Raw genomic sequence first — 24,038 nt, forward strand, 5'->3', positions numbered from 1 at the left:
AGGTTAATCCTCCACCTTGCGGCGCCGGCACACCGGGTTCTAGTCCCGGTCGGGGCGCCGGATTCTGTCCCGGTTGCCCCTCTTCCAGGCCAGCTCTCTGCTATGGCCAGGGAGTGCAGTGGAGGATGGCCCAGGTGCTTGGGCCCTGCACCCCATAGGAGACCAGGAAAAGCACTTGGATCCTGGCTCCTGCCATCGGATCAGCACGGTGCGCCGGCTGCAGCGGCGGCCATTGGAGGGTGAACCAACGGCAAAGGAAGACCTTTCTCTCTCTGTCTCTCTCTCTCACTGTCCACTCTGCCTGTCAAAAAAAAAAAAAAAAAAATAGCAAAGCTTGAAGAATCAATAATTATTCAAAATCCTATATTTTGAAAATTGCCTTATTGCTTATAAAATGTGACTATTTTGTAAAAAAAAGTCAATTTGTGAAGAACCAGGATGTACTTTATTAATATATCAACAAAGAAACTATTTTATATAACAGGGGATATCCTAGTTTCATAAAATTGTCTTTGTGGTAAAAGCAGTATTTATGAAAATTTCCCAAGTTTTTAAAATAAATACTTATCAATATGGTAGTAATAAAAGCTTTTTATAGTCTGGAGGTTCTTCTTATAAGATATATATTGAATTTCAAAAAAAACCCTATTTTTTATTTATTTAAAGAGCACAGATAGAGAGATAGATAGAGAGAGAGAGATTGGGAGAGAGATATCCCACTACCTAATTCACTCTTCAAATGCACATAACAGCAGGGCTTGGCAAAGCCAAAGCCAAAAGCCAGGACTCAATGTGAGTCTCCCACTAGGTTTCAAAGATCCAAATACCTGAGCTATCACCTGTTGACTCTGAGGGTATATGTCAGTGGTAAGATCGAAGTCGGCGAACTCAAAAGGCTTCCATAGCCTTGGCAACTCATGACTAGAGCATAGGGAGATTACTGACGCCATAAACAAGAGTGTCAAATTGTTAAGTCAACAACAGGAGTCACTGTGTACTTACTTCTCATGTGGGATCTGTCCTTAATGTGTTGTCCAATGTGAAGTAATGCTCCCTAATACTTTCTATGAGGCCAGCATCACCTTAATTCCAAAACCCAAAAAGATACAAGAAACAGAACTATAGACCATTATCTCTTTGATGAAGAAAAAGATATATCTTTATTTTTCACTAGCAGTCAACCTTTTCTTCTATTGTAAAAATGTACATAGTTAGGCAGTCTTGATAGTCTCCAATGATTCCCACCTCCTGATACCTTGGCCTTGTGCAAGCCCTCTCCGTTAGCCTGGATCTAGTAACCTGCTTTTTTTTTTTTTTTTTTTTTTTGGACAGGCAGAGTGGACAGTGAGAGAGAGAGACAGAAAGAAAGGTCTTCCTTTGCCGTTGGTTTACCCTCCAATGGCCGCCGCTGCCGGCTGTGGCCGGCGCACCACGCTGATCCGAAGGCAGGAGCCAGGTGCTTATCCTGGTCTCCCATGGGGTGCAGGGCCCAAGTACTTGGGCCATCCTCCACTGCACTCCCTGGCCACAGCAGAGAGCTGGCATGGAAGAGGGGCAATCGGGACAGAATCCGGTGCCCTGGTGCCGCAAGGCGGAGGATTAGCCTAGTGAGCTGCGGCGCCGGCCGTAACCTGCTTTTAACAAATAGAATACAGTAACAGTATGAGGATACTTTTTTAAGATTGGATTCGGAAAAGACTGCAGCTTCTGACTTGAATGTCTGCAACTCTCTCTCTCTCTCTCTCTCTCTCTGACTCTGAGAGAATTTAACTGCCATGCTGTGAGCCACCTTCTGTGGTCAGGCTCTCTTAACAAGGTCCTTATGTCTCAGGCAGACCCTCAGCAAGTACCTGAGGACTGCCAGTAGCCATCTAAGAAAGCTTGCAAAAGGATCTTCAGTCAAGCTTTGGCCTTGAACTGACTTCAGCTCAGCCAAAAACCTGGGCTGCAATCTTGTGTCAAACCCTGAGTCACAGGCAGCCACGAAGCCACACCAATTATTTGTGACTCATAGAAACAGTAAGCTAATGTTTGTTGTAAAGAGCTTTAAGTTTTGGAATCAGTTTTTTTTTTTTTTTTTTTTTTTTTTTTTGACAGGCAGAGTGGACAGTGAGAGAGAGAGACAGAGAGAGAAAGGTCTTCCTTTGCCGTTGGTTCACCCTCCAATGGCCACTGCTGCAGCCGGCGCACCGCGCTGATCCGATGGCGGGAGCCAGGATCCAGGTGCTTTTCCTGGTCTCCCATGGGGTGCAGGGCCCAAGCACCTGGGCCATCCTCCACTGCACTCCCTGGCCATAGCAGAGAGCTGGCCTGGAAGAGGGGCAACCGGGACAGAATGGAATCAGTTTTTAAATGCACCAATAGATAAGTAATACGGATCCTGGTACATGGAATTAGGGCGCTGCCCTAACAAGTTCTCAGAAATGTGGAAGTAGCTTTGGAAGTAGGCAGTTGGTGGGGATTGGAAGAATGTTAGGAGTGTGATAGAGAGCACCTCAGTCGCTGTGAAACAGACTGTTAGAAATCTGGCCTTGGAGGATGCTGCTGGTGAGGGTTTAGGCGAAGTGAGAACTTGTAATTGGAAACTGGAGGAGGAGAGAATATTTGTTACATAGTGCAGAATGTAGAACACTCTTGCCTGCACTAAGGTGGGAAATAGAAAATATGCCTGCCTAATGAACCAGATGATTTTGCTAAGGAGATTTCCAACTGAAGTGTTGAAGGTAATACTTGTATTTTCTTGACGTCTTACAATAAAATGTGAGAAGAAAGATAAATTGAAAGAAGAACTGTTAAAAAGTTCCAGGACTTTTGAAAATTCTTCTCCAGATGGCAAATGATGTTAAAATTAAGAAATGGCTTCTGACTACAAACCACATCCAGGGCACTGCCAGGAGAATGTGGTCCCGAGATAAAGCTGAGGGTACAACTGTCATCTTTTGCTAATGTGTAAGAGCGCAGCTGTATCCAGATTCCTGGGCGATGGAAGCTGTGAGATAAGAAATGATTATTCTTTCAAATCACTAAGGTTTTGGGTAATTTGTTACACAGCTAAAGACAGTATAGTAAAAATCACCGTGAATTCAGAGTACTGTGACTAAGTCACTAAAGCAATCACATCACATAGCATATTATGTAGGTTGCAAATATCCTAGAATAGAATTTATATGTAGTATTATACAGCTCCCCAGTCCTGTTCTATTCTTTTTTTTTTTTCATTTTCGATTCTCTTTATATACAGAAGATCAGTTTAGGATACATTAAGTAAAGATTTCAACAGTTTGTTCCCACACAGAAACATAAAGTGAAAAATAATAGATGATTTTTTAAATGATGATGAAATCAGATCAGACCTATTGTCATTTTTAATCCCAGCAAGAGTCAAGTTGGGAATTGCTAATTTCTTCTTTTTTTTTTTTTTAACAGAAGATCAGTTTAGTATACACTAAGTAAAGATTTCAACAGTTTGCACCCCCATAGAAACACAAAGTGAAATATACTGTTTGAGTACTCGTTATAGCATTAAGCCTCAATGTACAGCACATTAAGGACAGAGATCCTACATGAGGAGTAAGTGCACAGTGACTCCTGTTGTTGACTTTACAAATTGACACTCCTGTTTATGGCATCAGTAATCTCCCTATGCACCAGTCATGAAGTTTCCAAGGCTATGGAAGCCCCTTGAGTTCTCCGACTCTTATCTTGTTTAGACAAGGTCATAGTCAAAGTGGAGGTTCTCTCCTCCCTTCAGAGAAAGGTACCTCCTTCTTTGAAGACCTGTTCTTTCCACTGGGATCTCACTCACAGAGATCTTTCATTTAGGGTTTTTTTTTTTTTTTTTTCCCAGAGTGTCTTGGCTTTCCATGCCTGAAATACTCTCATGGGCTTTTCAGCCAGATCGGAATGCCTTTAGGGCTGATTCTGAGGCCAGAGTGCTGTTTAGGACATCCGCCATTCTATGAGTCTGCTGAGTATCTCGCTTCCCGTGTTGGATCACTCTCCCCTTTATCCCCTGCTAATACTAACTATCGGTTAGTATTAGCAGGTACTAGACTTGTTTATGTGCTCCCTTTGACTCTTAGTCCTTTCATTATGATCAATTGTGAACTGAAATTGATCACTTGGCCAGTCCTGTTCTATTCTTAAACCCATAGATGATACTGAGTAGTACAACAAGCTACTTCCTGGAAAAAAGGAAGACAATGAGAGTGTAGAATAAAGCCACATAAGTGGAACCAGCCTGGCCAAGACACACAAAGTACGTTGTCTTTTATGGACCAGAACTAAGGGAATACATCCAGCTCCTTTCCCTCTCCCCCAACAAAGGCATGTAGACATACACATTCTTTAGCAATAGTAGAAGCCTGGTCATACACGTTTCTGGAATCACTGGTTAACCAACTGCATCCAGAGAAGCAAACTTTTCTTTTTCTTTTTTTTTTTTTTTTAAACTTTCTCTTCACTCATGGTTTACCTGAAAACCACATCTTTCCTGAACACATGGTCACCATATCACCCTCCCAAGACACGGCTGCTTTCCACACCTCTGTACAGTTTGGCCTAAATGTTGGGTCATTTTTCTCATTCTGGCTTTGATGACCAGAACTCTACACTGTTCCCCATGCCATTCTGGGTCTGCCATCTGTGGAACTCTGGTTATTCCTTCTTTGCTTTGAAAGCTTTTATTCACTTATAAGTCTAGTTCTTCCTCAGTTGTATACGTGTTTCTCCTTCTTAGGAATAAAGAATGAAGACAGGGAGAGGAGGAAAAAGTAGTAAAAGAAGGAAGAACTGGAAGTGTAGAAGTCCTGAGTATTAAGCAAAGAAACCACCAAAGCTTTATGTGTTCAAGTGGAGCTTGTGTGACAAATTAGAAATCTGAGGAACTCTAAATGAATAGCTATATTTTTGTGTGATTAGAAAGTAATTTTATAATATTTTGCATTCTTAGAGTTACAAAAGAAGTAATAAATCCATTAAGAATAAGATATTCTGAAACAAATATAGGCATAAAAAAGAACCAATCATAAACTCAATGAAATTTAAAAAATCAGATCAAATAAATTTTAAGACAAAGAAAAAATAGTAGTAAATTGAAAGTACAGAAAGAAAATCAACTCAAATGCTGCACAATAAAATTAAGATACCAAAATTATAAATGAGAAGATAAGACTCAACATATATCTATGTACAGGAGTCTTCAAAAAGATCATGGAAATGCATATTATGAAAAAACTATGCAAAGTGGATACAATTGAAGACCACAATTATGAAATAAGCCAGTCCCAAAATGAGAAACATTATTTGTTTTCCCTGTTCTGCAATAGACAACAGAGTAAAAAAAAAAAGTAATATAAACAAGCAAAATTGACATCTTAAGATTTGATTATCACTTACTTCCATGTCCATAATCCTGAGGAAGAGTGGACCCCTCCTTATCACTTGTTGAATTCCTTATTTAGTGGAGGGTCAATCATATGATCATAAAGTAAACTGAAATTACCATTGTAAAAAGAAAAAGAAAAATAAGAAAGGACAGAGGAGGGATGGTGAGAGTGAGAGAAGGACTTAGCATCTTAGATACAAGGACGTTATCAATGAATATCAGTGTCCTATCTAAAGGTTGTAGGAGGAAATTTAAAATTACTCTATTGACCAAAGGTGAGAAAATTTATGCTTCAATGAGGATAAGACTTACAATGGACTCACGTTCATCAAATATATTTAAATCTATGGATTCATGATTATTTAAAAAGTGTAAGAGGCTGCACTCTGGGAATGACTGAAACCAGTTCGTTTTCTGATAAATTAGATAAAAGCAATGGATGTAGCACTTATCTTGTGTTGCATAAGTGAAAAGTACCATGACCAGTGATAAATGATGGTAATTCTCTCTTTTTAAAATTATTCCAACAAGGGGGCTGGCATTGTGGAACAGTGGATAAGGCTGACACCTGTGATGCTGGAATCCCATGCATGGGTTTGTGTCTGGTTGCTCTGCCTCTGATCAAGCTCCCTGCTAAAGGACTGGAAAGACCACAGAAGATGGTCCAGCTGCTTAAGCTCCTGCCATCCACGTGGGAGACAAGGATGGAGCTCCTGGCTCCTGGCTTTGGCTTGGCTCACCTCTGACTTTTGTGGCTTCTTGGAGAGTGAACCAGGAGATGGAAGATCTGTCTATGTGTCTCTCCATCTCTCTCTATACCTCTGACTTTCAAATAAATCAATTTTTAAAATATTTTTTCCAACTAGTGTATTTAGAAACACAGAATTAGAATGTTATCATTTTCATCTCCATTAGAATTAATGGATCTAGGCAGCTAATGTCAATGTAGAATGAAAATGATATATTGTATACCATCCTTTTACAAACAGATAACTTGTCAAATGCATATCATTGAGTTTGATCAAGCCACTGGACTCAGCTCTCAGTTTATCGAAGATACTGAGTTCAGAGGAACTTATTTAACTACAACATGAGAAAGTGCATAGGTCAAATGTCTTAAGTTCCTTAACAGATACTTCCAAGAAAAATAAATGGATAGAAGGGAAATCAGTAGCTAAATAGGGTCTTCAGGGCACATTTAAAAAAATTTATTAATTTAATTGAAAGAGTGACACAGGGAGAACACACTCACACATAATCATGGGGGGATATATAAATGTGTGTGTGTGTGTGTGTGTGTGTAAAGAGAGAGAGACAAAGAGATGCACTGGTTCACAGCTCAAATGCTTTTAATAGCCATAGCTAGGTCAGAATGAACTCAGGAGCCAGGGACTCCATCCTGTTCACCCATGCTGGTGGTGGGGATTCCAAATACTCTGGTCATTATGTGCCGCTTCCCAGCTGTGCTAGTAAGAAGTGGGTTCAGAAATGAAGGCAGAGGCAGGATTCTATCCCAGGCACTCCAATGTGAGATGTGGATATCCCAAATGGCAGCAGTGGCACCAAAATGTACACCCTTCACTTTTTTTTATGAATAAAATTTAGTAAACTGACTAAGGATGCATACTTGGGTAACAAAATCATAAATGCAATGATTTTTGTAGAAGCCAGACCAGTGGTTATTTTTGGTTGGAATGAAGTGTTTGCGACTTGAATGAGACACACATGCCAGGGCTTCCGACCTGGCTGGCAACATGCTATTTCTTCACCTGGGTTACGTGAATGTTCCTGTAAGCATTCACTAGGTTATGCAGTTGTTCTTCTTGGTTCTCTGTATCTGCACTTTATTTTACAAGAATAGGTTACAAATACTGTTCTGGTACTTTTATTAAAATTACTGAAAAACAAGAGAATCACTTTGTAATGAGAACACTCTCAGTGCCATGATATTAAAAATACAACTGCAACCATTAACAAAATTGCAGAAATGTTCTCTCTTGACATCAAAAAGATATTTCTTAGAGTTATGTATTATATAGAGTCTGATTTTTATCAGTGAAAAATGCAGGCAGGAGGTTCCCACTTACCATCCTTTCTCTCTTTGTTCTTCTTTTTACCATAATAATGAGCTCTTGGGAGACACTTGAAACTTACAGTAGATCACACTTGAAGGAATATTATTCAAGAAGATAGAAGGCAGAAGCCAGACTTTAGAGGGAGCCCCGAGCATGCCTAGCAAACCTGTAATCATTCTCAGCAGATAACCGATTATTTGGCTGGAATACGTTTAAAGGAGCAGCTTTACTCCAGAGCTGGAGAAATGAAGGTAGGATTCAAGCTTGATAAAGAACAGTGAGCGGGAGAGGAACAGTCACAATACTAAAGCTTTTATGATTTCTTTAATATTGCCAGGAAGCACATAAAAGGCTTCCACGACTGACTATACACTATTTAAAAAATTGTGTTTTCCTTGCTGGGACTTGAAAGTCTTTCATATGTGGAAAAAATTTTGGTAGACACATAAGGCAGATAAATAAAACTAATTTATTTTTAAAAATTTCAAATATTCTGTGACATTGTGTAGTTTTTTCAAAATACAAGGATCTCTCATAATTTAAGCAGTTGGCAGAGCACATAATCATAGTATAAAAATGTTGACTATTCCAAGTTGGACCTTTAATGAGTGTTAAACTCTTCATGGAATCTATTCTAAGACAAATAAAACCCAATTTCTGAAGAAATGTAGGGTCACTTTAAAAAAATGGTGAATTTCCCACAGAGAATTTTAACATTAAAGATTTGATGCTTTTAAAGAGATATTATTTATCTATCATTTTATTTATTTAAAAAGATTTACTTATTTATTTGAAAGAGTTACACAGAAAGAGGGAGAGACACACAGAGAAATCTCCCATCCACTGGTTCACTACCCTGATGACTGCAACAGCCAGGGCTGAGCCAGGATGAAGACAGGAGCCGGGAGTTTCATCTGGGTCTCCCACATGGCACTGGAGCCATCTTCTGCTGCTTGCTTTTTCCACCACTGACAGGAAGCTGGGCTGGAAGAAGAGCAGCAGGGACAGGAACCCACACCCATAGGGGATTGCCTGCATTGCAGGCAGTGGCTTTACTTGGCTATGCCACAATGCTAGCCCTTATTTATCTATTTATTTGAGAGGCAGAGTGACACAGAGACAAAGGGAGGGAGGGAAAGTGTGTGTGTGTGTGTGTGTGTGTGTGTGTGTGAGAGAGAGAGAGAGAGAGAGAGAGAGAGAGGGAGAGAGAGAGAGAAAGGGAGAGTGCACCCATCTGATGGTTCACTCTCCAAATGCCCATACAGGCCAAAGTCAAGAGCTAGGAATTCCATTTGGGTCTCCCACAAGGGTACTAGCAACTCAATTACCTAAATCATCATGCACTGTCATCCCAGACACATGAGTAGGGAGGAACTGTATTGGTAGCAGAGTAGTTGGGGCTTGAACCACATACTCACTGACTTGAAACACATGTGTGACTTTCAGGTCACATTCTGTAAGATGAGAAGATTAAACTATATAGACACTGCATTTCTAGGATATATGTTTGCCAGTATTCTCAAGTTAATCAACTACAATTTATCTTTAATTTTTGGGGGGAACCACATAAACTCTGAGAAGGGAGAGGGTTATAATAGATTTATTAATTAACTACTGCTGTATAACACATCAAACTAAAAGTTAACATTTAATGAACACCACAAATATTTATCTTATACATTTCTTAGGAGCAGGAATCTGGAAGTAGTTTTGTCAACTGGTTTGCATTAAGGTCTTTTGCAAGGTTACAGGGTGACTGTTGCTGGAGGCTGCAATTGTCTGAAGACTTGACCAGTGCTAGGCAGTCCACTTCTAAGTTCTCTTCAATGACTGTTGGGAAGCCTCCATTTATCACTGGCTGCTAAACAGAGGCTTTGGTTCCTGGTCCCATAGGCCTCTCCAGAGGGCTGTTCACAACATGGCTGTTAGCTCCCCCAAGAGTGAGTAATCCCAGAGAAAGATGGGGGAGGGGGCAGGGATATGAGTGAGAAAGCACCAGAGACTGACATCATAGTCTTTTTATAAGCTTATCTATGAACTGACTTAGCACCACTTCAGCCATATGTTACTGGCCAGATGGACAACTGTTGATACAATATGGGAAGAAACTATACAAGGCTGTGACAACCACAATAAGAGGATCTTCAGAGAAAATCCTGGAGACTCTACCAAAGTGCCTATACTGAATAAAGCCCATTTTTTCCCTCCCACCTACCCTCTGCCCAATTACACAAAATTCCCATGCAATGAATGACATGAACGTTGCTGAAACATAGGGTTCTAACCTGTATTCCTAGTCATGGACACAGAAAAAAAAAATCTGTATTTTTAAAAGTAATTATCTTTTCAGCCAATGGCTTTAATTTATAGAAATATGGTTGTCCAATGTGAGTGTCTTCAATTTCTCCCTTATATACCTTGGTATTTCACTCTCCCAAAATCTTCTCTCTTTCCTTATAAAATTTTCATTGGGGCCAGTGTTGTGCTGTAGTGGGTAAAGCTACCACCTGCAGTGCTGGTATCCCATATGGGCGCCGGATCAAGATCTGCTGCCACTCTTCCAATCCAGCTCTCTGCTATGCCGGGGAACGCAGTAGAAGGTGCTCCAAGTACTTGGGTCCCTGCACCTGTGTGGGAGATCCAGAAGAATCTCCTGGCTCCTGGCTCCTGGCTTCAGATCAGCCCAACTCCGGCTGTTGCGACCATCTGGGGAGTGAACCAGCAGATGGAAGATCTTTCTCTCTTTCTCTCTCTCTGCCTCTGCCTATCTGTAGCTCTTTCAAATAAATAAATAAATCTTTTAACACAATCTTCATTAAGGGGGAGAGGAGGGTAATGTTATGATCTTAGAACTTTATCTACAAATTACACTGAATCTGTAACAACTAATTAAAATTAAATTTAAAAATTGAAACAAAAGTCAACAGTGGCTCCAGGATTGAAGCCAGAAATAAAAGATATTTTGTTGCCACTTCCAGAGATAGAAAGACAGGACGAACTACTCTGACACAGCAAAGCTTCATTTTTATTTCTGACAAACTTTTTTGAAGTATATAAGGTGTTAGCAGTACAGCCATGCAGAGAATCCCAACGGGTAAAATGGAATTGATGGTTGGCAGCTAAGAGAGAAGACTGAACTAAAAATCTCGTTTAATATGGAATCATCAGGGATGGCGCTGTGGTGTAGTGGGTAAAGCCACCACTTACAATGTCAGCATCCCATATGGGTACCAGTTTGAGTCCTGGCTTCTCCATTTCTGAGCCAGCTCTCTGCTATGGCCTGGGAAAGCAGTAGAAGATGGCTCAAGTTCTTGGGTCCCTGTATCTGCGTGGGAGAAGCTGGAAGAAGCTCCAGGCTCCTGGCTCCAGATTGGCGCAGCTCTGGCTGTGCAGCCATTTGTGGAGTGAACCAGCAGATGGAAGAACTCTCTCTCTCTTTTTCTGCCTTTCTGTAACTCTGTCTTTCAAATAAATCAATAAATCTTTAAAAAATATGGAATGATCTGTACAAGTTTGACATCAAGGACTTCTCATGCACAAGCAAAAGCAATGCACAATGTGCAGCAGGTGGAGAGAGCTACATGTCCACTGAAATTGGTCCTGGTTCCACGTGTGCAATGTAGACCTAGTTTACACGAGCTTTTACAAGTTCCAGAACTTGTACAGTAAAAGAGTTGGAAAATGTAGAAGGTCCATCTTTAAAGTGGTAAATAAAGCATAGTTTAAAGGCAAAAAAAAAAAAGCTTACAAGCTCTCATAATTTAATTTCATTGATGCTCTTAAATCTACTCCCTCTTCCAAGATTACTGCTCAGTGATGAACCTTTCTTTATCTCACATTTTCCATTTGTTCTCTTCTCTCAGTTTATTTTCATGACTTTCTGTCAACCTTACAAGACTCTAATTTATTGAGAAACTTCCCAAAAGAACAGTCTATACTTTTTACTTGTTGCCTTATCAGCTCCATAAACTTTTCTAATCTAACTGTCCAGTCATTGTTCTGAAATGGCCAGTTTCTCTACTTGCCTAATTCAGTGGCTATTCAGACCTTCCTCACTGTCTGTAGTACTGACAGTGCCAACCTCACTTCTCTCCTTAAAACTTGCTTTCTTTTCTATTATCACGTACATGTATTTTTACCCTAAAATTTTCATATTGGTATGCACTTCGCTTTTTGACACCTTTGTTTTTCTCTTGTTTTTCCTCAAATACCTTACAAATATCACAACATGAAACCAACACTTACTTGTTTACTCTTTCTAAATTAAAATTCTAATGTTTAATTTACTAAAGCATATCGCCATCTGAATTTACAACTAGTATCCCAAATTCAACACAGATTTAAAATGTACCCATATCTGTTTGACAGATACAGAGAAAGTCCTTTATTTGTGTTAATATTTCCATCCCTCAGCTTGTGAAAATTCATATCTTTATGTCATCACATTATTTAATGCATTTATTTATGTTTTCTCTTGGGATCTGTCTATTCAGATTGTGTAGCATTTAACATTCTGCCAGGTCTGTTTAAATCTCATCCCATTTCTACTGCACATATTTATTTGGACTCTAATGCTCTGCTGCCCAACAAGCCCTTTGGGATGTTCCCTCTAGCATCTTCAGCCCTCTGGACAATCTTCTTTTCAGAGTGTTTTCTGTTTACAACTATTTAATGACTTCCTACTGCTCTCAGATTAAGACCAACATTCTTGACATAGAAACTGCATTCTTAAAATCTGGCCTATGTGTGCCACTTAAATTTCATATCAAGCTGCTCTTTCCCTTTCCATTTGCGAGGGAGGCAATATGTGGTGACAGAACAGATCTGGCTGCAGTCTGTACTTGAATTCAAACCCACTTCTGTGACTTAGAGCGTTGGACCGTGTATCGGAGCCTTTCTGGGCTTCAGCTGCCTGATAAGCACACAATATTCTGATAACAACGGTAGCTATTTTTGAATGAAGCATTCATTTTGTTAGAACAATTCTTGCAAATGAAAGATGTTATTACTACTTGAATTTATTCATGCAACCTTGCATTTTGTTTCCTATCCACTATGCTTTTTTCTCCCTTTACTCCTTGATTTTTTTACATTAGTTTTATTGATTTATTTTCATTTTTTAAAGATTTTATTTATTTATTTATTTTCAACTTTTATTTAATAAAAATAAATTTCCAAAGTACAACTTTTTTTTTTTTTTGGACAGGCAGTTAGACAGTGAGAGAGAGAGGGAGACAGAGAGAAAGGTCTTCCTTTTTCCGTTGGTTCACCCCCCAAATGGCCGCTGGGGCCGGCGCACTGCGCTGATCCAAAGCCAGGAGCCAGGTGCTTCCTCCTGGTCTCCCATGCAGGTGCAGGGCCCAAGCACTTGGGACATCCTCCACTGCCTTCCTGGGCCACAGCAGAGAGCTGGACTGGAAGAGGAGCAACTGGGACAGAATCCGGCTCCCCAACCGGCACTAGAACCTGGGGTGCCAGCGCCGCAGGCGGAGGATTAGCCTAGTGAGCCGTGGCACCAGCCACAAAGTACAACTTTTGAATTATAGCAGTTTTTTCCCCCCATAACCTCCTTCCCACCAGCAACCATCCCATCTTCCACTCCCTCGCCCATCCCATTCTTCATCAAGATTTATTTTCAATTATCTTTTTTTTTTTTTTTTTTTTTTTTTTTTGACAGGCAGAGTGGACAGTGAGAGAGAGAGACAGAGAGAGAAAGGTCTTCCTTTGCCATTGGTTCACCCTCCAATGGCCGCCGCTGCAGCCAGCGCACCGCGCTGATCCGATGGCAGGAGCCAGGATCCAGGTGCTTTTCCTGGTCTCCCATGGGGTGCAGGGCCCAAGCACCTGGGCCATCCTCCACTGCACTCCCTGGCCATAGCAGAGAGCTGGCCTGGAAGAGGGGCAACCGGGACAGAATCCGGCGCCCCAACCGGGACTAGAACCCGGTGTGCCGGCGCCGCAAGGTGGAGGATTAACCTATTGAGCCACGGCGCCGGCTTAATTATCTTTATATAAGAAGATCAACTTAGTATATACTAAGTAAAGATTTCAACAGACTGCACCCACACAGACATACAAAGTATAGAGTACTGTTTGAGTAGTAGTTTTACCATTAATTCGCATAGTATAACACATTAAGGACAGAGAGAGGTAGAGACAGAGAGAAAGGTCTTCCTTCCGCTGGTTCACTCCCCAAATGGCTGCAATGGCCGGAGCTGCACCTATCCAAAGCCAGGAGTCAGGAGCCCCTCCCTGGTCTCCCACAGGCCCCGGGCCATCCTCCACTGCTTTCCCAGGCCATAGCAGAGAGCTAGACTGGAAGTGGAGCAGCTGGGACTAGAAGTGGTGCCCATATGGGATGCCGGCACCGCAGATGGAGGACTAACCCACTGTGCCATGGCGCCGGCCCCGATTTATTTTCATTTTATTTTAAAGAGAGAGAGAGAGATATCTCTTCAAAATGCTTTTTTTTTTTTTCTCCCCAAATGCCCACAATGGGCAGGGCCAGGCCAAAACTAGTAGTCTGGAAATCTATTTGGATCTCCCATGTGAGTGGCAGGGACCCAGGTACTTGAGCCATCACCTGTTACATCTCAGAGTTGGAGTTAGCAGAAAGCTGGAAAAAGAAGTGGAACCAGGACTTGAACCCAGGCACTCTGATATGGGATGTGGTTGACCCAAGTGATATAAAAATTGTGATGAACGGCAACCCCTAAATTAATCAAGTTTCCTGAGGTACCTCCATCTTTTTCCCCAAGTGGTTTTGAATTTTTTCATGCTATTTATATTCCTTTACTGCTTATCCTTATTTTTACTCATTTACTGGTTACTTATTAAAGATGCATATTTGATAACTATTATATCTGACTGTCTTCTGAAACAGTTATCTTAGAATTTTTCAACTCGATACCTCATTTTTTCCATATTGTTATTATCAAGTATGATAGCACCACCTGATTTTACCACCGAAAACACATTGTTTTTGTTGTTGTTATTTGAAATATTTATTTTGAAACACAATATTTATTCAATTAATTTCTGACAATTTCCCTTTGCATAATATTATTTTACATATATAATATATATTTTATATATAATATATAATGTATATATTATATAATATATAATTATATATATTATAGTATAATATCATTTGATATTATTAAATAAAGACTATCTTTTATTGAACTTACTCTTTAATAATTGTTTTCTTTGGTATGGAATTATAGATTTATTTATTTATTTTTGTCAGTGTGCTAAAGATATTATTCTACTGTTTTCTGATATGTATTATTGCTTACGAGATGTATATCGAAAGGGTTTCATTGATAGTCCCTTTTGGTTGGTCTTCATATTTGGTGGGTTAAAGGGGAAGAAGTAACTTTTAAGATTGATTCATTTTTGCTTGTTTATACAACTCTACAAGCTGATTGAATTATATTGCTCTTTTTTTTTTTACCATGTAGCTAGTTCTTTATTTTTTGTATATTAGCTTAAAATTTATTTTTAAATTAAGTTGTAGTTGACAAGTGAAAATCCTATATCTTTACCATATACATTGTGATGTTTTGACATTCATATATACATTGAAATGGCTAAATTAAAATGATGAAGATATCCTGTACTTTACATTTGAGTCATATTTTGTTTTGAAACCATTTGCAATCTATTCTTTCAGCAATTTTCAGCTATAAAATACATTATTATTGACTATAGTAATCATGCTGTATGATAGGTCTCCTAAACCTATTGATACCTTTTCATTTATCTTTCAGTTATTTCTAATCTCTCCTATATTAATAAAAAAGCTAACATTTATTTATTTAATCAAGAAGACCACAGGCAGATAGATGGAGAGCACTCCCAGCCATTGGTTTACTCTCCAAAGCCTGAAAGGGCTGGGTTTAGGCCAGGTCTGATGCTACAATAAGGAACTCAATCTAGGTCTCCAGCATGGGCAAGAAACTAATCACTGGACTCATCACCACTGTCTCCCTAGATGTGCATTGATAGGAAGCTGGAGTCATGAACCAGACTGAGAACTGAACCCAAGCACTCCTATATGGGATGCAGGCCTATTAACTGGCGTCTTAACTGTTAAGCTAGCCACCAAGTCCTATTTATAAAGTTTTAATTTTAATTACTGTATCTGTCTTGTCTGAATGTTCAATTTGGCTGCTTTTTTAAGAAAATGATTTATTTGAAAGCAGAGTTACAGAGTGAGAGAAGGAGAGACACACAGAGAGCTTCTATCTGCTGGTCCACTCCCCACTGGGCTACAATGACTGGAGCTGGGCCAGGCCAAAGCCAGGAGCCCGGAGCTTCTTCCAGGTCTCCCATGTGTGTGCAGGGGCCCAAGGACTTGGGCCATCCTCCACTGCTTTCCCAGAAATGTTAACACGGCGCTGGATTGGAAGTGGAGTAGCCATGGCTAAAACTGCTGCACCACAGCATTGGCCCCAATTTGGCTGATGTTTAAAATTATACTTATACTGTGGAAGGTTTTGTGGTGCAATAGTTAAGCCATCACCTTGGATGCCAGTATCCCATATCAGAGCACCTGTTTGAGTTCTGGCTATTCCAGTTCTGATCCAGCTTCCTGTTAATGTGCCTGTGAGGAATCAGATGATGACCCAAGTACTTGGATTCATGTCATCCACATGGTAGACCCAGTTGGAATTCTTGGTTCCTAACTTCAACCTGACCCAGCTCTGGCTGCTTTTGGCATTTGTGGAGTGAATCAACAGGTGGAAGATTTTCTCTCTCCTCTCTTCTCCTTTCTCCCTTCTCTCTCTCCCTCTCAAATAAATAAATGAATAAATAAATAAATAAATAAAATATTTTGAAAAAATATTTATGCATATTTAATTATCTTTATAATTTTTATTTTATTATTTTTAATTTTATATTTCTTGAACTCACACCCATATATGGTGCTGGCACTGCAGGTGGTGGCTTTACATGTTATGTCATAGAGGTGGCTTAGTTTTATATTTCTATATGATTTCTCTATCTCACTGGCAATTTCTCTTCCTTTAAAATGACAATATTAGAGACAGTTATAGTCTTTTCCAAATTGTAGCAGGGGTACTAGCTTTTTATGATTTCTGATGCTCTCATAGTATTTCATTTCTACTCTTTGTGACAAATTCTCTTCAATGGGTGACACACATGTTTTAATTATGAGTTTGTCTATTGCTTAAAAGTCTTCATTGTTTAAAAAATTTTTATATTATTTCAACAAATTTTCAGCATGTTATTCCTATCCTTGATAATATTAATTTGTAATCTGTGTGTCATCCACACCTACAGTTTGTGACTGCTTATTCCACTATGACATTTTCAACAGCAGATTCTAGTGTGTAGTTTCTTGGTAAGTATTGGTTTGATGAAAGGACACATGGAAGTTCAATGTATTCCTTAAGTAAATAAATCTACTGTAGCAAATTCAGAGCTACCATCTATTCTAAAAAATGTTCCATGCTTTGCAAACTTCACGTTCTACCTCAGCTGTTTACCTCATCTTTGGAAACAAAAATCTCACATTTAAATAGTCTCTCAGCAGATATATCCAAAGACACCTTAAGAAAAAAAACTGAGTCACAGCTGCCCTGTGTGGATGGTTTATGGTCTATCAAGTACACCAGTGTCCATGCCTTCTTTTTGTTTTAGACTTTGTCATTTTCACTCAGTTATATTTCTGCCTAGCTCCTGTAAATATTTAAACTTTTAGGATGTGGATGTGAAACATTCTTCAAAGCAGGGTTGGGCCGGCGCCGCAGCTCACTAGGGTAATCCTCTGCCTTGTGGCGCGGGCACACCGGGTTCTAGTCCCGGTCAGGGTGCCGGATTCTGTCCCGGTTGCCCCTCTTCCAGGCCAGCTCTCTGCTGTGGCCAGGGAGTGCAGTGGAGGATGGCCCAGGTGCTTGGGCTCTGCACCCCATGGGAGACCAGGATAAGCACCTGGCTCCTGCCATTGGATCAGCGCAGTGCTTCAGCCGCAGCGCACTGGCCGTGGCGGCCATTGGAGGGTGAACCAACGGCAAAGGAAGACCTTTCTCTCTGTCTCTCTCTCTCACTGTCCACTCTGCCTGTCAAAAAAAAAAAAAAAAAAAAAAAAAAAGCAGGGTTGCCAATTATTATTGGCTTCAGCCACAGGATAAAAATTTTATGTACTCCTTTCAGCCGGAGCCGCCATCTTCCAGTAATTCGCCAAGATGACGAACACAAAGGGAAAGAGGCGAGGTACCCGGTACATGTTCTCCAGGCCTTTCAGAAAACATGGAGTTGTTCCTTTGGCCACATACACGCGTATTTACAAGAAAGGTGACATTGTGGACATCAAGGGAATGGGTACTGTTCAAAAAGGAATGCCCCATAAATGTTACCATGGAAAAACTGGAAGAGTCTACAATGTTACCCAGCATGCTGTTGGCATTGTTGTAAACAAACAAGTGAAGGGCAAGATTCTTGCCAAGAGAATAAATGTGCGTATTGAACACATTAAGCACTCTAAGAGCCGAGATAGCTTCTTGAAACGTGTGAAGGAAAATGATCAGAAGAAGAAGGAAGCCAAAGAGAAGGGTACCTGGGTTCAACTAAAGCGTCAGCCTGCTCCACCCAGAGAAGCCCACTTTGTCAGAACCAATGGAAAGGAGCCTGAGTTGCTGGAACCCATTCCTTATGAATTCATGGCATGATAAATGTAAGATAAATAAATAAGACCTAATTGAAAAAAAAATTTATGTACTGTTATCCACTTGATATCAGTTCATTAGAAGCTCAAGAATTAATAAACATGAGTTATAAATATGAACATTTATATCTTAGCTGAATTTTATTGCTTACATTTTCTTGCTTCAATTTTCCTTTCTCAGGAAAATCTGGAGTTATTATTGTAGAAGCACATGATGTTACATACATTCAAGTTAACTATAATCCAAATTTGCCAACATCTTCTATGAGACTTACTTGATGTATTTGCTAATTCATTAAATATCTATTTATATATATATATATCAAATACAATGAATTTTTATGGAGAGATGACATACTGAAAACTGGATGCTTATCAACTGATACCACTGTTGCAAGAGTATTAAAATCCAACAAAATAACGAACCTGCAGTGTGGCTCCAGGAGTCATCTAAATAATGGCACTATGCCAACTCGACAGCATGGTAACAATTCTGTTTTAAACTAGGTGTCTGACTACTAGGTTTTTATTTGTTTTAAGGAAAAGAGCCCAAGTGAAACATTTGAATATATTAATGTTTATATTTTTAGTGCTTGTCATTTGATTAAGAATAAAGCTATAGAAATGAATGTATTTAGGTATTAGAAAATGTTACATATCAGATACCTAGCTTTTATTTCTCAGTAAGATTTTAATTTTCTTAGTTGTATGAGACCATAGCGTTTATAGAGGCTGGATGACAGAAGTATTTCTAAGACTCAGATCTGTAGGAGACCTCACCAAATGGGTATGTGGGCCATCAAGAATGATAATAAATGAAATCTTAAAGCTTCCATCTCAGGACTTCCACAGTTATATTTGCCAATTATCTGAAAACAGTGCCTATTCCTCTGTTCCTTAGGACAGTGCCTTAGGGAGCCTTTCATTCACCATGCAAACTTTGATACAGGGTGAGATTATGGTCAGTACTGAAAGATCATACTCGATAAATATTCAGGCAGAACATAGATTTTTTTTAAATATATGATCTCAGTTCATGCTACCGCTCTCCAGAGAGCTTTATAAAAGAGAGAACAAAGAGTATAGTTCTTAGTATTCAAAAACACAGTTCACTTTATGTCATCTATCCCTGTCTGTGCACATTTGTGCTGTTAATGCCTTACAAAGGTAGATCATCCTAAATGACAGGAAGAGATCGAATGTGACAATGCATTTGCTCCCTGGTTAAAGCATGATTATACTCCAGAAGAGTCTGCTGCAAGTGCAATTTTTCCGTTCAGCTTTCTTTTCTACAGCATGGTTTGAGAAATATGGGAGCAGCAAACATTAGGATAATACTAATATTTCTCTTCCCTGAAGCAGATGCAAAAGAGTTTGGTGAAAATGCTTCCACGTAGTAATCCAGCTATCCACGTTCAACCACCACACTTCAGATACAGCCTCATTGCCCTTTGATTCTGTACACTTTCACCTTTTAGAATTATATTTCTCGAGTTTCTTAGCAGGTCTGGGAATAATTAAAAATTCAGCACTTTTCTTTTTCATTTCCTCAGGCCTTGCTTGACTTCCAGATCAAGCACCTTGATTCATCTATCTACTATCTTTATTTCTGCTTCAAAGTATTCTGGTTCTCATCACTGATAATAATAAAGAAAAATTATACACAATTACTGTAGTGGCTTTATATCCATAAAGACTTTTTTTTAAGTGACCTTTTTTTTTTTTTTAAAGATTTATTTTATTTATTTAGAAGACAGAGTTACATGGCCGGCACCACAGCTCACTAGGCTAATCCTCCACCTGTGGTGCCGGCACCCCGGGTTCTAGTCCTGGTTGGGGCACCAGCCGGATTCTGTCCCTGTTGCTCCTCTTCCAGGCCAGCTCTCTGCTGTGGCCCAGGAGTGCAGTGGAGGATGGCCCAGGTCCTTGGGCCCTGGGAGACCAGGAGGAAGCACCTGGCTCCTGGCTTCGGATCGGCACAGCGCACCGGCTGCAATGCGCCGGCCGTAGCGGCCAGTTGGGGGGTGAACCAACGGAAAAGAAAAGGAAGACCTTTCCTCTCTCTCTCTCTCTCTCTCACTCTCACTGTCTAACTCTGCCTGTCAAAAAAAGAAATAAAAGACAGACTTACAGAGAGAGGTAGAGATATAGAGGTCTTCCATCCACTCATTCACTTCCCAGATGGCCGCAACAGCCAGGGCATTAACCCACTGCACCACAGCGCCGGTCCCCATAAATACTTTTTTTTTTTTTGAATGAAGAGAGCTTAACAATATTAGTGTGTTTTATCAAGTTCAAACATACACTGTTTTATTTTAGACTGGCACTGACAAAAATGCATGCTTTTGCTATTTGTTAACTACTTACTAAATATTGGAGAAGTCTAGTAGTCCAAATAAAACTATTTTTGTAATAAATATATTAAAAACAATGGTTTGAAGCCTTTCATTTTGTGTCTTATGGCAAGTGTGTTAAAGTAAAAGTGCATATGATAAAATTTAACAAATATACTTTAAAATTTTCTCCTTCAAGCATAAGGTAGAAAAATTTAAGCTGGTAGAAATAGGCACAAGAATTTTTATAACATGTAAAAACTTATTGTTAACCAAGGAAGAAGTTACTCAGGATTGATACAATTCCTCATCATTCAATTTCTTTACGGGCTTGAATACAATTTCCTATCAACTTTGCATTTGGTAACAGTTCCCTACTAAAAATCAGCATCATTCCCTGCCAAATATTTATACAGCAAAAACTTTAATATGGTAGAGAGGTGAACCAAAAATGCGTCAATAATTCAGTGAAGTGTATCAGCCTTCAGAGTGCAGGCATCAAAATATAGTAGAAATCTGAAAGAAAATAATCATCCCTACTTTGATAAATACAAGTTTTTAATTGTGTAAAAGTCAGTTTTACTGTGTTATAGGGAGGGATCAGGGCAAAATGATTACATGTAAAATAGTAATGAAATATATACTTTCAACTGGGCATTTGCTTGGTACTTAAGATACCAGTTAGGACACTGGAACAGGTAATAGCTTAGGTTTCATTGATTATCCTATAGTGTAACAAAATAAATTTGAATAACAGAAATGGAAAGGAGAATTTGCATAATTGATACTATTGGAAACATTTGTTTTGTGTTGTATATCTAAATAAGCAGCAGCCTAGTTGAAAAATTAAGAACTCAGGGATGGGTTTAGCCTAGTGATTAAGATACCCTTGTTCCACATTGCAGTGACGGAATTTGAGTCATGCCTCCAGTTCCTGAATCTAGCTTCCTACTAATGCAGGCCCTTTGAAGCAACAGGGACATTCATGTAATTGGGTTCCTACCACCCACATGTGAGACCTGGATTGAATTCTCAGCTTCAGGCCCAGCCCCAGCCTTTGCAGCCATCTGGGGGAGTGAAAAAGAAGTTGGGAACTTTCTCTATATTCAACGCTCTCTCTCTCTCTTACTAAATGAATACATATTTTTTAATTATAGATTGGGTAATGCTATTTTAAACAAGATTAAAAAAATAAGATTTAAGAACTTTGGAATCAGATGGCTATACTTAAGCAAGCAATAGAACATCCTCATGGCTTTGTGTTCCACAGTAAAAGTTGGGCAATAACAACACACCCTAAGGTTGTTATGAGAATGAATGTGAGATTCCAAGATGCCTCAACAGGGAAAAGATGTGCTGATTTTGATCACAGGATGATAACAGAAAAAAATGCAGAAGTGTATTCCCAGGGGACAGTGGAAGCCATGTTTGTGGTAGAAATTCTAGGAAAGAAAAGAGACACCGTGGAGCAATGTGGACAGTGCAAACACGCAGCAGCAAGCGGGGATGCCACCTGCAACTCCAGCAGCTGGAGCTGGAGGAGACGCCAGCTTCAGTGAGGTAAGAGCGACTGTGGCAGCCCCATCACCAGTGATGCCACCTGAAGGAGGAGCTTCCTGACTACACTGACTTTGAGTCCAGTTCGGAGCCCTCGCAGGGCCCTGTGAGAGAAAAGCATATCTCCCTGGCCACACCCAGCGCGCACGTCTGTATATCCACTGAAGGGGCAGGATTGCACCAAGCCACAGAGGCATCGGTCAAAAATAAAAGAGAACTCCGACAAGAAGAGAACACCAGCAGGTATTTCCACAAATGCCAAAAAATAAAGGCAGAAATATCAGAAACAAGAGCAAGGAAGACAATATGACGCCCCAGAAGGAACAGAACTGCACTTCAGTGTTAGAATGTGATGACTAAGATTGGTGAAATGTCTGGAAAGGTCTTCAAAAGAATCAGATTACTCAGAAACACAGAGAAACAAATTCATGAGATAAAGAAATTCCATACATGATATGGATGAAAAATTTTGCTGATAGAGATATTGAAGAGAAATCAAACTGAAATATTAGAATTAAAGAATTCAATAAGTAAGAAAAATCTTAGAAATATACCAGACCAAAAAAAGATGAAAAAATTAGAAAAACCTGAAAATAGTGTTCAAGATTTATGTGATACTATCAAATGACCAAACATAGGAGTGTTAGAAGCTCCTGAACATATGGAAAGAAAGAATGGCCTATTCAGTGAAATAACAGCAGACAACCTCCCTACGTTGGAGAAAAAGAGGCACATCCAACTACAGGAAGCACATAGAACTCCTAAAGAGACACAATCAAAAAATAATTTCACCATGATGCATTATAGTTGAACTTTCAACAGTAAAACATAAAGAAAATATTCTAAAATGTTCATGGGAGAAACACCAGATTACTTTCAGAGGATCTCCAATTAGACTAACAGCTAATTTCTCAACAGAAACCTTACAGGCTAGGAGAGATTGGACAGACATAGTTCAAGTTGTAAAACAAAGAAACTGTAACCATAGAACACTGCACACAGCAAAGTTCTCACTTATAATTGAAGGAGAGACAGAGATCCTCTAAAACAAATAGAAATACAAAGAATGTACCACCACTTCTCCAGTCTTATAAATGATTCTTTAAGATTTCATTTATTTATTTGAGAGGTAGAATTACAGACAGTGAGAGGGAGATACAGAGAGAAAAGTCTCTTACATCCGCTGGTTCACTTCCAAAATGGCTGTAATGGCCAGAGCTGAGCCCATCCGAAGCCAGGAGTCAGGAGCTTCTCCGGGTCTCCCACACAGATGCAGGGGCCCAACTGCTTGGGCCATCTTCCACTGTTCTCCCAGGCCATAGCAGAGAGCTGGATTAGAAATGGAGCAGCTGGACTAGAACTGGCGCCTATACGGGATGCTGGCGCTGCAGGTGGTGGATTAACCTACTGTGCCACAGCACTGGTCCCACAAATGATTCTTAAAGATGTGCTACACTTGAAACAGAAAATGATAGTCATTATAATGAAAGAACGTAAAGGCAGCAAAATCTCCTAGCATAGTACAAAGGAAACTCAATACAAAATAGAAGAATACTTAGGGAAACAAGACAGGACCATGGCATTACTTATCAACAGTCACTTTGAATGGAAATGGTCTGAATTTTTCAATTAAGATATACAGAATGGCTAAATGGATTAAAAAATAAGACCCCTCTATTTGCTGCCTACAAGAAACACACCTCAGGGCCGGCACTGTGGCACAGCGGGTAAAGCTGCTGCCTGCAGTGTCAGCATCCTATATGGGTGCTGGTTTGAGTCAAAGCTTGCTCCACTTCTGATCCAGCTCTTAGCTATGGTCTGGGAAAGCAGTGAAAGATGGCCCAAGTGGTTGGGCCTCAGCACCTGCGTAGGAGACCTGGAGAAAGCTCCAGGCTCCTGGCTTCTTATCAGTGCAGCTCTGACCGTTGTGGCCGTCTAAGGAATGAATCATCAGATGGAAGACCTCTCTCTATCTCTCTACCTCTGCTTCT

At 39.9% G+C, this 24,038-nt stretch overlaps 2 protein-coding genes across 4 annotated transcripts in view; one reads left to right on the forward strand and one right to left on the reverse strand.

The window, feature by feature from the left end:
* Positions 1 to 24,038, reverse strand: part of ROBO1 (roundabout guidance receptor 1) — a 1,215,767-nt gene that overhangs the window by 462,775 nt on the left and 728,954 nt on the right. The gene's annotated exons all lie outside the window — the stretch shown is intronic.
* On the forward strand, positions 17,625 to 18,167 carry LOC108178019 (large ribosomal subunit protein eL21). Its single transcript, XM_017347172.3, has one exon. The coding sequence runs from the start codon at positions 17,679 to 17,681 to the stop codon at positions 18,159 to 18,161; it is 483 nt and encodes a 160-aa protein (XP_017202661.2). The 5' UTR covers positions 17,625 to 17,678; the 3' UTR covers positions 18,162 to 18,167.

The sequence above is a fragment of the Oryctolagus cuniculus genome, chromosome 4 (genome assembly GCF_964237555.1).
Source record: "Oryctolagus cuniculus chromosome 4, mOryCun1.1, whole genome shotgun sequence".
Lineage (NCBI taxonomy): Eukaryota > Metazoa > Chordata > Mammalia > Lagomorpha > Leporidae > Oryctolagus > Oryctolagus cuniculus.